Consider the following 13993-nt stretch of genomic DNA (forward strand, 5'->3'; position numbering starts at 1 on the left):
CAACCGCACAAATAATAAGGATAGCAATTAAAAGGCGTGCTTTTGATTGTTCGACGTGCCTTCCACGGCTCGGCGCCGCACACGCTCGGCCCCGACACCGGGGGTCGGCCACACTTCTGAGGGGACGGGCGAGGGCAATGGTGGTGGGGAGGGAATTTGCACCCGGCGCCTCAGCGCGTACGCAGAGAACTGCCTCGGTTCCCGGCAGAACAGAATAGGGCAGGGCAGGGCAGGGCAAGGGGGGGCAGGGGGCGAGGGTGGGACGGCAGGAAGGCAGGAGGGCGGGCGAGGCGGCGGGAAGGGGAAAGGGAAGAGGGAGGCAGGGGCAGGGCCCGTCAGGTGACCGCGTCCCGTGACGGCGCCGGGCCCGACGGCGGCTGCGCCGAGGGGGCGGTGTCGCTACCCGAACTAAGATGGCGGCCTCCAGCGCCGAGCTCTGAGGCAGCGGGAGCGGTGTCGCGGCTGCCGCCCGCCCGGCCGGCCTGGGGCTGAGGGGCGACGGCTCCGCTCGGCGCCCCTTCGCCCTGATCGCTGGGAAAGCGCGGTGCTGGTGGGGGCAGGTCCGGGCAGCGCGGGCTCCCCGGCCAGGTAAATCCCAGCGGCGGGGGAGGTGAAGGGGCGGTGGCGGTGGCGGTGGCCCCCGCCTCCTTGCACAGTCCCGGGCGCTGCTCGGGGCCGGGTGGGCGGGCGGGGCGGTGTGGGCAGGGCTGGAGGCAGCGCTCGCTGTGCCCCTGGGGGCTGATGCTGCCCCGGCGCAGCCCCGGTCCCTGCCCCAGCCGTGAGGGGCCGGGGCGGTGAGCGGGCGTCCCTCGTCCCCAGCACAGCGGTACCTGTGTTATCACAAGCCGCTCTCAAGCCCTTCGCTTCCTGTATCCGAGCACGGGAGCGCGCTGGGGTTTTTTTCCAGCCTCAGCCTGCCCGGTCCTTCCCTCGGAGTGCCCTGCACCTGATGCGGCTTCTGTAGCCGCCGGGCAGAATTTGTCCTCTTTCTTGGATGAGTACTGGCGTGTCCATTTAGAAAATATACGTTATTTACCTCCTCCTGGCCTCGGATAAAAATACACCCATCATGACATGCTTTGGGAAATAATTTATGAAGGGCGAGAGAGATGTGGAGGAGATTTGTGCTCACAGAGATGAGATTTGATTTCTTTTTTGAGTGCTAACAGTATTCGTGTTGAGCATGAGCAGAACTAAATGCATCCTTCAGAAAATCTGCCCTTAATGCACTTATTTTTCCTGGAGTGTGTGAATTTCTTCCATGGATGCTTTTCACTTGCTTTTTGTTTTCTGGAAGTCAAAACAAGTAGGCATGCTGAGTGGTTTTCTGTCTGCGGTGAGCTGCCAGCAGTGTTTGGGACAGGTTTTCCTGTTGGGTGGAATAGAGCTTGCACCTTGGTAGATGTGTATGTACTGAGGGCCAAGCTCTGGACCGTAAATGTGCTGTCTTAGCACTTGAGTTTGGATGGAAGGGGTTTTTTTCTCTTTTCAGCTTGGTGCTCTCAAGCTGAGGAATGTTTGAGCATTCTGCTTGAGGGGAAACATGGGCATATAAGCTTATTTGGGGACTTCCTATTAATGCACCTAATCTGTTCTATGTGGCTGCTTTTGAAGCTAATGTAATCTGAAATGTATTTTCCCTTTTTCTTCTCTGCTCTTTCACAAGTATCCATGATGGTCTGAGAAGATGACGTTGGGTAGATAACCGCTTTGTTTCCTGTTACTTAGCGCTGATTAAATAATACTGGATTTCAGAAAATATTCCTTGTTTGAGAACTTAAGTTCTTTGAAGTCTTTTCTTAATTATTACACAATTGTCTGCACAGGCAACTTGTGTGTTGTGAGATATGTAGAAAAGGAGGGAAGCTGTTGAAGGGATTGCTACTGACTCAAGTTTCATTTTAGGATTGCATTAGGAAGATGCTCTTCAAACAACCTGCCATGAATAAGCTCAAAATAACAGGGCCATTATTACAGGTGTAAAAACTGTGCTTGGCTCCAGCCTGCTTCAATTCATCGATATGCAGCTCGGTCTAATTCCTGCCTGCTGTGGGCAGCCAAGTGGCAGAACACTTAGCTGGAAACTACTGTCTCCTTTCCGTTATTACTGGTGGTTTTTTCCACTTGCAACAAATTTCTGAGTGTTTGGAGACTCAGAGCTGCGTTTCTGTCCCTGTGTGGTATAGGCTTTCCAGGAACTTTACCCTTGAGTTTTAGCTTTGTTGGAAGACATTTCTAAAAGATTTATTTCATATGTATTGCTTGATCCTCTGTGTGTCATGTGGCTTTTTTCATAGTTTCCAAATACGTATTTGTCCTGAGGGACTGAATCACTGTGTGTTTTCAGATTTTAAGTGTTATGCTGGGGATTGGTCTTGAGGCCCAGGTCTGTGTTTCAGACTGAGGAGGTGACTTTGCTTTTAACTACATTTTGAAGCTCAGTAAGTTTAACTTCCTGACTTAATAATTCTTCAGCTGGCGTTCAACCGTATCTTGAGGTGTTAACTTTCAACTGTTCAACTTCTTGATTTGCTTCCAAAAATCTATTCTATCAAAAAAATTAACAACTGTCTTGCCTCACTAATAAAACAGAGCAATATTCTGACGAAATATGACAAGATAGCTAAACTATGACTGAAAGGAGCACTTTTTTTTACTTCCCCCCATTAGTGAGTAAATCCTTTTATTCTGATACTCACCTGTCTAGCTGGTGAATCAGATGGGTTCACTGATCCAGCAGAATGCTAATGTAGATGGAAAAGAAAAGCAGAATCTTTCCCACTTGTTTTTGTCCTTAATGCTGCTTCTCAGTGAGGGAATGGGAGCAGTCAGCTGGAGGAGGGACATTAATAATGTCACCATCATTTTGGGTAGTAGTAAGGTTAAAAATCTCAGCCTGTTTATGTCTTGGATGCTGGGAGGTAGGATTGCTGCTGTCACTGAGGCAGGCTGCACTCAGCCTCTTCTGAGGATCTTGTGGGCCTTATCTCTTTCTCCTCTTACAGAAAGGACTGAGAGTTCCTGCTCAACAGATTAAGAAATGTGAGTTTCCACAGCTAATTAGACTGTAGTACTTTAAGAGAAGAGTGCTGTTCTGGGAAGTGAAAGAAGTTTAGTGCTTGTTAAAAAGCATCTGTGTGAACGTAAAACTCTGCCAGTTAGTGCACACAGCAGTGAAAGAGGCAGATGAAACCTAGACAACTAAAACATTTTAGTGCAGAAAAACTCATTTATTTCAATAATGCCTTTAAAGCTACAGAGGTGTAGATGACTGGGAATCAGGCTCCAGACCTCTAAGATAGAAGGTAGATATGTAGATCCACAATTAACAGAACCTTGGGGATTTTTTTCAGTGCTTTGTTCTCTTATTTTTTCTAGTTGATCCCTTATTTTATGCTCACAGTACATCTTGTCTCTCTCAGAAAATTCATACTTGAGCTTGCTGTGGGTATCTGTCCCTGTGTAGTCAAGACTTTCCAGGAATTCTAACTCGTATTTAGCTGTGCTGGAATAAATTTTTGAAAAGAAGTCTCAGTTTCTTATCTGCATTTCTCTTCCTCTTTCCCCCAAGAAATCTCAGTTTCTTATCAGCATTTCTCTTTCTCCTCCCCCCAGTGGAACAGAATAATAAACATGTCTGAGGCTCTGAATCCTACCTTAGCATTGGCTAAACCTTCATTTAAGAAAGATCTGCGAGTCTTGTAAGAGTAGAGGAATAATTTGATCAGGAAAAAAGTCAATCTGAATTCTGCACTAAACTTTGGACCCGTGTCCAAACTTCTGACTTTATTTAAACTGAAGGGCACTTATGTATAATTACAGCTATACCTGTTGCTTTGATGTCTGCAAGGTCACAGCTTTGTTTCTAGCTCTACAAGTGCTACTTTAAGACTAACTTTTCTCAATTTCCTGAAATAGATTGTTTTCCCAGATGGTAGTTTTGTCTGAAGAATGGGAAATCCTGGAAAAGTGGAAAGTACATGCAAGTTTAACACAGCTTGTGTAATATATCTGCTCGTGTAAAAGGTCCTTTTGAACTAAAACTATTCTGTGATTCTGTATAGCTTAAACCCTGAGGCAGGGGGAGTCCTGGAAGCAGTCCAGGCCCCTTAGTTCAAGGGGTTGCTATATCTGGTACATGAGGCACGCAAAAATGTGGTTTCAGCTCTTCCCCCAAAGCTATTTCACTGCTATTTACAGCACTAAAAGGACCAAATAGAAAAGTATTGCTGAACTTCTGTCCTGTGAAAAAGCCGATTAAAATGTCTGGGACGTATTTTGGGGAAGTGTTAAGTTAGGCTTCCAAAAGAAGTTCCAAATCATAGACAATATTTTGCATGCAGGAACCTCAGATTATCTGACTAGGCTACATTCAGCATGGCTGAACTCTCTCAACCAAACAAAACATGTTTGTAAGGTGCTACTTTCAAAGTACTCACTTGCCTCTGCTCCAGTGGAAATGGGACCACTGAAGTAGGTGTTTGTCTGGTATCAAACCTTTGAGAGCCATGAGTATGGATATGGAATGGCTGTGCTGCAAAGTGTTCAAAATAACCTTTGGAGTTTTGATTTTTCAACTACTAGATACCAAAGGACACTTAAGATGATTATTAAAATTGTGACTGTATTGTCGTGGATACTTTTATGAGTGAAATAAAGAATTAAACTCAATTTTTGTGTAAAGTCAGTCAACTTTTTGAAGGTCTCTTGAACACTAGAAGAAGAGGTAAAGGTAACAAGAATGTTCTCTTATTTTAGGAAATTTTTGTGATAAGACTAAGCAGGCCACTGTAGCTTACATTGGCAATGTGGCTAAACTTGATTAATGATAAATCCTGATGTGTTCTGCAAAGTCAATGGTTATACTGTCTTAGGTGCTAAAATTACACTGTATCACATTGTAGATAGTACAGCAAGAATGATGCCAGACTGGCAGAACCAGTGAAGGGATTTCTTCTAAAATGTCTCTCTTTGGCATGAACTGTTTCTTTATCTTGCACTTCCTGTGGAGCTAAAGACAACTGAAAAATGATTGCTGGACCTCAGCATAGCAGCTCAGAACACTAGGCTATTGTTAGCCTTTCTCACTGTTAAATTGCTGGAAAATGTGTACAAGAAATAATTGTTACTAGATTTTGGCATACATTACCTCTGTGGTCATCTTCTCAGTGGGAGGGATAGTGACAGTCACTGTCCAGAAGCACAATGAGTAAAGCATCAAAGCTTAATGATTTTAGTAGCTTTGACCTAAACAAAAAAGTCAAGTGAATTTGTCACTTGCACTTCACCTACAATACTTCATGTATCAGTATCCTGAATCCAGTTAGATGCTGGTGTTAAAATTACTGGAAGCTGCTGGTAGTTCATAAATGAGCATTTCTGAGCTCTGTATTATTAAGAGTAGATGTTTGCAACGGGAGAACATCTTGCTTTAAATACCCTAGAGCAAGTGGTGTTCAGGTTTGGGAGACTTCATAGGGCTGGTCAGAGGAGTCTAGTATTGGTGAAACTGGAATTACAGATAAATAGATCTTTTAATCCCATACTTAGTGGAGCTAGTCTTGTTATAAGCCTCTTATTTTATTTTTACTAATACATTAGTCAATGTCAAGAAAATGGCTTTGAAAGAAGGGTATGAAGATTGAGTGTCTGCCACTTTGTTCTGAAAGATAACTTTGAAACACGAAATGATCAGACCCAAAGGGTGCTACTGTACAGTAAGTAGTTTGGATAGAGTGTACTGTTTTTACTTCAATCCATGGCAATAATAATACAATATAGTTCTTAAACCAGGTGAAATGAAGAACATGAGGAATAATCATAGAATGCTTTGGGTCGGAAGGGATCTCAAAGAACATCTATTTCCAACCCCCCTGCCGTGGTTGGGGACACCTTCCGGTAGACCAAGTTGTTCAAAGCCAAATCCAGCCTGGCCTTGAGCAATTCCAGGGACAGGGCAGTGGGGCATCCAGAGCTTCTCTAGGTAACCAGCTGAGGGTCCACTGTCCACGGCACTGACAATGTTAAAACAGTGCCAGTCTGAATGCTGACCTCTGAGGAATGCCACTTGTCACTGTTATCCGCTTGGACACTGGGCTGTTGACTGCGACTCCCTAAGTGCAGCCATCCAGCCAGTTCCCTATCCACTGAGTGGTCCATCTGTCAAATCCATGTCTCTTCAGTTTAGAGGCAAGATTGTCGTGTGGGACAGTGTCAAATGCTTTACACAAGTCCAGGTAGGTGTCAACAATCAGTAGTAATAACACTGTTGAATATCTTGCTCCTCACGAAACTTTGTTTCCAATAACTAGATTTAGAGAATTTAGCTTGCCACTGGTCATTGGAGTATTAACTCTGAAAATTTGACTCAAAGATTGAAATATGTAAATACTGATTTTCTCTCTTTCCAGAGGCAGGACCTCAAGTTCTCTTCAGTAGGTAGTGATGATTGTGCTGCTTCTTCACCTGAGGGAAGGAATTCTCAAGTTCATTTCAGTCAGGCTATCCATTCTTCATGTTTATGACTCCATAACTGCTGCAGTCTTTGCTCAGAAAGAAAATAGCCTGGAGTTGTAGAGGGTAGAAATTAGAGATGAGGTAATGTTACAGGTCATCCATCTCAAAGTAAGAAATCTTTCTTTGCCAAATCAAGTAGAGTTAGCTGAATGTAAAAAGATAACTGGGGTTGTAATCTAACTTTGAGTCAGTGGGGTACTGACTGGGGTTGGGTTACCTTAGAGTTGCTTTGGGCAACCTCAGTTCTTGCAGACCAAATCAATAAGTGCTTGATGTTTTGGGGATGCCACCACGTTAATGGTGTGAACCTGAGAGTAGTACCAGTCATTAATCAGTAACAGGGAAGCCTGTTTTGACACATTTGAAAATAAAACTAATGCTGTAGATAAAACTGAGAGTGACAGCTTCACTTCTGTACTTGAGCAGACATTCCCTGATTAAGTGCCTTGCCTATGGCATTGTGAAGTAAAAAGAAAGTTAATTTCCTAAGTACTGAACACGCATCTGTTTCAGTCATGGAAGATAGTGTTCAGAAACATTCCTTAGAACTTAGCAGCTTTTAAAGCAATGATCCACTCAAGCAGCTGTGGACAAGTTTCACTAAATCCTGAGTGTGTCTTTAGGGAATAGATATTCTTATGTGAAATAAGCATGTCAGGATGTTAGTGGTGAGATTGCTTAAACTTTTACAGCACAGGAGGGGTACTTAGTCAGCTCTTTAAACGTAGTGCTTAGCTAATAAGTTTCTCAACTTCAGATTCTGTCACAGACTGGAAAACAAGCTGATATCCAGATATCTCCTTGCTGCTTATTTCAAAATTGCAATAAGAATTTGGCTTAGCTGGAGTTATGTTTATATATATATAATAAATATATATATAATTTTGATAATAAATAATTTTGATACTAAAAAATTTTCAGGGATAAAGCATTCTGGAGATGATATAAAATACACTTGAATGTGAATCTGCAAAGGTGCAGTGAAAGTAGAGTGATGGTAATAGGGCAAACAGGACATAAATTACTGGAACCTGATACTGTTAAAGAGTAGCTAGTGTAACAAATTCAGTAGAGAAACTAATAATTCCTGTGCAGCACCATGTGCAACTTAGTCTATGGATTGTTTGATAAAGTATTCCTAATTTTTGTGTGTGTGTGTGTGGAATTGACAAAGCAGTGACTTGAGTGTTTAAAACCCCAGTCTTTTTGTTTTGAAGCGTATTGATGATTAGTGAACTTAGGTTTTAAATAAAAATCCTTAGTACTAACAGGATGTCTCCTTTGTTTTCAGGTCTTGGCGCAGAATGAATATAATTAGAGAAAACAGAGATCTTGCTTGTTTCTACACAACAAAACATTCATGGAGGGGAAAGTAAGTAGTTTGAAGTTTGTTACTTTTGGGGAGGTTTTTTAATGTTTTGTGTGACCCTTCTACCTGTTACTGGATTTAAGTGCATCCAAGTGATGGGTTCCTGCTGCTCAGTCTCTGAACTGACTGTATGTTCACTAGAATCAGTTTGGATCTTAAATATTACATTTTAGCCTTTCTCTGCATATGTTCCCACACTTTGGTGTAGCTCTGAAATGAACCACCTGACTTACTCAGTTTCTGAATCTCTTGAACTTACTATGTAAAGCACTAATTTGAAAGTGGGAATACTTCTTAGAACAGGTTTGGAGAGGAGTAGTGTCTTATGTACTTTAATAGATGAGGGTCATTAGTCCACACATGTCCTTAACAGGTTGTGTAATAGATTATCTATTAAACTACTAACTGAGAGCATTTGAAGAATTCTGTTAATAGGAATAAACTTCATCCCTTTGATCTAAAAATGAATTTTCAGTGATACTGCAAAAGCTAGGGAACTTCTAATAAACTATCTGTTAAATTATCATAACTGGTGTCTGTTACGCTGTGTCTGAAGTCAGCTGTTGTGCATACTTTTTGAAGTGTCATAGGACTTTCTTTGGTATCCTTACCCATTGTTGCTTTTCAAATGCATAGTAGCAGTGTGGAATTGGGGTTTTCCCTTGCTATTAACAACATAACAAAGAGGGTGGGTTATCTGCACCCTGGGAGCAAGAGTACTGCTTGATTCCAGTGGTCATACAAAGGGGTCATGTGTGAATCTGTTGTTTGACTGGTAAGTTGAAACTGAGTATTTTTGGCTGTCTGCCAAATTCATCTTATCAAAGATTGGGAATACTGGGAAGGAAAGGAAGATGGGATATAAGGAGCAGCAGCCACAGCTCTTTCAATTGTGGTTTGAAGAACCATGGGTTTGGCTTCAGTGTCTAATGTAAAGAGCTCCCTGCCTTTTTGTCAGCAAAAATTAAAGCTCTGGATAGTTCAGAGTCCAGACTAGACTGAGCAGCTCTCTGAGGGCACAGTCTTTCCTCTGCCAGGACAGATTCTTGATTGACCTGAAATAAATAGTTTAATATTTCATTTTACTTTAACAGAATTGTGTCCAATACTTGTGTAAACTGGGTCTTACCTGGGTTATGATCCATGCATTTGGAATTGTTTGGGCGTGGAGGAATAAACTGTTTCCTCTAGTAATAATAATATGCTTTGTTGAGCTAGAACATCAGAACAGTTTGTCTCTCCTAATCTTTCTGTTGCCCAACAGACAATGTCTGATCTCTCCCTCAGAATTTTCTGTGGCGTAAGTGCAAATGTATTGTGTGAGATTTGAGCCATTTGTTGAAAACTAAATACATTGAACTCCGATTTCTTCTTTTGTCAAATACATTTCATTAAAGAGCCTGATGCAAGCTGTTGAACTTAAGAGTAGTATGATCTTGAACTTTGATGGTAGCATTCTGATAAACTATGAAGTCTTATAAAACTTCATGCTAAGTCCAAAGTCTAAAACAGGTTTAGTTTAAAAATTCAGTGGTGTGTTACTTCTCTCATACTGAAGGGTAAAGGAGTATTTAATGAGGAGTTATCTCTTGTTACACTGCAGCAGAAGCTGGTATGGCTTTGAGTAGTTTTATATTTGAATTCTGAAGTCCACTCACAGTGCACTTTATAGTTATGCATTCTCAGTACAATCTATGGATAACATTAAAGAAAGCAATGTGTGGTGCTAAAATGAGCCTGAATCATTTTGACTGTTCATAGGATTTGTCACTTTGAATTTGGGCTATGTGTGTGTCAGTTTTTTAGTAGTACAGATGATGATGTTCCAGTGTTAATCTGTGGTTCTCTAAAACTAATGAACACTGTCTTTCTATTGAGTGTGGTGCTGTAAAAGTTGTCTACCAGGTTCATCTTGGTTGAAAAGCGACTTCTATGATGCTTTGAAGAAACTAGTGAATAGGCAATAGCCTTTCTACTGGGAAGAGGATAATTACTTCAACTTTTCCCAAAACATCCTGGCATTAGATACACTGCAGAGTAGTTTGAGAGATAATTAATAGTAAACTCTTAAAGGTGTACAAGTATAAATACCCTTCTTGCATATTTAAAGGTGAAGTTCTGGACAAAAGTATGTTTAGGCTGTGTGTAAGAACTGACTTCTAAATCTCCTCTGTTCGTGCAACAAGACTTGGGTCTTCTGAATTTACATAGGGAGAGGAGACAAAGGAAATGGTAACTCAGCAAATCTGCTGTTCTGTCTTGTGTTCCTTGTCACATCACATATTTAGAATGCTGGAAAATAAATATGCTTCCTAGATACTGAAATGCAGGCTCGAGCATGAGGGGAGGAAAGGAAGGGGCTGTAATGTTTGGAAGCTGATCTTCAATTATATGTGATCATTGCAGATCCTCATTCTGCCACAGCACTGTGAAGCTCTTAGTATGTTAAGTGAGTAACAAAACCTTGAGCAAGTAATAAACAGCTTTATTGCTTGTGATACGCTGTTCTAAAGAATTTAAACAAACCTTATTTATAAGATACATAAAAGACCGAACACCTACCTAAATTGTGAAACAAGAGGAGGGGGAACAGTTAGTATATTCAAGGGATTTTCTTATTAACTAAGCACTGGACCATTCTTTGACAGACTGAATATAGTGGAATTATTAGCAGCTAGAACAGCTTTAAATGTTCTGCTTCATTAAAACAACTTCTCTTGACCTGCATCTAAAATAAGGAAAAGTCAACTATGTGGAGAAACAAATAGGCTTTTCAAATAGATTAAACATCTTTAAGGTGGCAAATTGCTTCAATACCGATTTTTCTAAGCTTTGAAGAAAATAAGCACTTGCTTTAATTCCTAGAGATAAACTTCTCTGGGTCAGTAACGGCTTCAACTTGCAGCAGGGAAAATGGAAGGGTATGAATTTTGTGAGACTGACTGTCAGATACTCTTGACCTTCCGATTATGAAAGAAGGGAGCTCTGAATATATCTGAAGCCCATGCAAAGTTTGACCTTATACAGAAATGATGGCTTGTGCTGCAGACCTGTCAAGTGAGAGAGAAGAAGGGAATTCAGCACAAGAATGCAGAAAAGGATGGAAGAAATTACCTGCTGCTTCTTGCTGCAGTGTCTAATATGGCACAAATTCAGATTAGTTAGTCAGTCATCTTGTTGATTGTATCCTTCCAAAGCAAACCTACAGTTTACTCAGAGCTGAAACCTAAATTCCTACATGGAATCAGTTTTAATATGGACAACTAGCCAGAGTGGTTTTATTTGGTTCAAAAAAGGCATCTGTGTTCAGATCCTGTTGCTTTAGTCAGAGAAAACTTCCTAGTACTGGCTCTGGTTCAGGCTTCCAGATGGATGGCTTCCAGATAGAAGTACCTTATAACATGAGATTTGTGCAAGTAATAAGGTACTATTAAGAATCTACTGTTTCAAACTCTGGTCAGTTTTGTTGCAAAACTTTCAGATTGAGAAATATGTAAAAGAGTGTCTGTTGGTTCAGGGTATGTTTGTAAGATTGTCTGGGAAATGAAACCATAGTAAGGCTGCCAGTTTCCACTTAATGCACCTAAATTTCTTAGCTTTAGCTCATTGCTGCCTATTTCTTTAGCTCATTGCTTGCCTACTTCTGAAACACAGGCAACCAACTGTGCTGCAGGTGTTCTGGGGCAGCTAACATACCTGTGATACAGTGACTAGCTGCATATAGTTCTATAGCTTCAGTGGTCTGAGACTTATGAGTTTACTAGCTTTGGTTTTCCTCAAGGTGAAGGAAATTAGACTTGGCCATAGTGACACTTGGACTTGTTACAGTACTGTGACCAGGTGTGTAAAATGGATTATTTTATGTTACATCTGAGATGGCTTCAGATAGGTGCTTTAGACTATTGCAGGAATGTTTTCTATTTTTTCCCCCACCTATCCATATAGTCTTTTTAGAATTTACTCTGTTCTGGTACTGCCTTTCAGTGCAAGTTCTGAGAGTCTCTGATCCTGACTTAGCCATTAACTTAGGAAAAGATATGTATAAGTAAATACATGTATTAGTATTTAACTTGTATAAGCTGCAAACCAGCAACAAAAAAAAAATCCATATGCATTTCCTAACAATGATTTATATATAGCTTCTGAACATAATTTTTGCACTTCAGCAGGGGTTTTTCTGTGACTTCTGGAGAAAGTTAATACTCTTTTGTATTCTAGGTATAAGCGGGTCTTTTCAGTTGGAACCCATGCCATCACCACATACAACCCCAACACACTAGAAATTACAAATCAGGTAAGTATGATTTTTTGAAATTGATTTCTGACTCATTACCTGGAGGAAGTAGTAGCATTCAGACTTTAGAAACTGTCCAGTCTGACAAGATCCCATAAAAACCAGAAGATATCTCAGCTGCTGCAAAAGCACGCATAACAGAAATCCAATATTACCTTCACTGACTCCACCAGTACCCAGTAGGTTTTTTACTTTTAGGCAGTATGTCCTTATTGGCCAACAATAGTAGTTTGCCTTTGGGTGTGCTGTTCCAAAGGAACGGGGGTAAGTTTGATTACTGTCAAGCTATGTCCCTGAAGGGAGTCAGGACACTTACTCGCTTTGCGCAGTATCAGAGGAAGCTCAGGCTCATTGCTGTCATGTAGCATGCTAGCTGTCATCTTATTACAGCCAGTCCCTCATTATAAGTGCTGAGGGGTTTTGAAGGGAGGAGATGTAGCTTTAAAATTACTAACAGTGTAATTTAATTACTTTCAATTGTCTAGTGGCCTTATGGAGATATCTGTAGTATTTCTCCTGTTGGAAAAGGACAAGGAACAGAATTCAGTCTCACTTTTCGCAAAGGGAGTGGCAAGAAGTCTGAGACACTTAAGTTTTCCACAGAGCACAGAACAGAACTCCTTACAGAGGCACTGGTAAGACTTCTAATTTTTTTTCTTCAAGTAAGCAGTAAGTACTTGGTTACCATTACCATTTGAGTTTGCTTACTGTGTTTTCTTTCCTTGCATAAAAAGTAGGAAAGCAAGTTTTTGAGGTGTTATGTTAATGAACTTGATCTAGTGTCACTTGCAGCAACTACTGCAGGATTTGTAAACAGTGAGTAAAGTGACATACTGAATATGTTAAACTGCAGTGGAATGGTGAGCCTTTTGAGGAGGCTTAGTGTGAGTCCCATAAAATAGCTTAAATGTAGACTTTCTGGATAGATCGGCTGTCATATTTGCATTCATTCATGGTTAACTTTTTTAAAAACAGAGATTCAGGACAGACTTCTCAGAAGGAAAAATCACAGGACGGGTAAGTGTCTGGCTTGTCTGGATCATGTGCAGTTTAATGAAGTTATCTAAAGACTTAAACTTCTTTGTTAATGTATATTATGTTTGTGCTATACACACTACCTAAAATAGCTTTTGTAAATTTGGATCTGAAGTCTTTGAGAAGAGAAAATTAAGAGTTTGTTCAAAAGCATAAGGAACCTTTTTAACAGAATATTTCATCTCTCTTCACTTGGTGTGAGCCTTGTGATGGTACATGGACTCTGACTGCTACTGCCAAAATAACAGAGGTGTGCCATGTGGAGCTCTTATTTGGAGAGAAAGGAGAGGAAAAACATAAGCTTTAATTTAGAGTTTAGTTCTCATAGCACTTCACTTTCTAACTCTAAATACTTTTCTGCATAACATCCTGAACACTTGATGCAGGAATGTTGTTTCCTTGGTGGATTTCTATAGGTCAGAATACAGGCAGGATTGGTGTTTACTGAATCTTGGTAATACAGTAATAAACCAGACAGCATACAGAGCTGGACTTTGTCTTCTGATCATAAAAGATAGCATTTAAAGTGCTTTAAGTTATTTTAAATAACTTAAAATATTGCACAGAAAAAATCCTCAGTCATGAACAGTCACACGGCTGGAATATGGAGGTCTCCTCTATCTTACTGGAGTTGAGAGCAGACCTCTAACTTTTGCAGTTTTAAGTAAGTCTGTATTTGTAAGGGAGCCTGACTGCAGGAGATGAAAAATTTGTACTACTGTGATAAGCTTACCTTAATTTGATTAGCTGAATAACAACATGTGGTGAAAAAGCTATTT

At 40.8% G+C, this 13993-nt stretch overlaps 1 protein-coding gene across 4 annotated transcripts in view; it reads left to right on the forward strand.

Annotated features, from left to right (window-relative positions):
- The first annotated feature begins 433 nt into the window (after window positions 1-433).
- DNAJC13 (DnaJ heat shock protein family (Hsp40) member C13) overlaps window positions 434-13993 on the forward strand; it is a 56262-nt gene continuing 42702 nt past the window's right edge. For 2 of the 4 annotated variants that reach the window (XM_027907474.1, XM_027907475.1), the window contains exons 1-6: window positions 455-588; window positions 6411-6597; window positions 7808-7888; window positions 12104-12179; window positions 12665-12814; window positions 13155-13196. In XM_027907474.1, coding sequence (XP_027763275.1) covers window positions 6593-6597; window positions 7808-7888; window positions 12104-12179; window positions 12665-12814; window positions 13155-13196 — 354 coding nt within the window. In that variant the 5' untranslated portion in view covers window positions 455-588; window positions 6411-6592. Of the gene's footprint in view, window positions 589-6410; window positions 6625-7807; window positions 7889-12103; window positions 12180-12664; window positions 12815-13154; window positions 13197-13993 lie in introns of all 4 variants that reach the window. The other 2 variants (XM_027907477.1, XM_027907478.1) reach the window with 2 other exon arrangements.

This window comes from Empidonax traillii, unplaced genomic scaffold (assembly GCF_003031625.1).
Source record: "Empidonax traillii isolate 1590-97213 ecotype Southwest subspecies unplaced genomic scaffold, ASM303162v1 scaffold1478:size103887, whole genome shotgun sequence".
Taxonomy (NCBI): domain Eukaryota; kingdom Metazoa; phylum Chordata; class Aves; order Passeriformes; family Tyrannidae; genus Empidonax; species Empidonax traillii.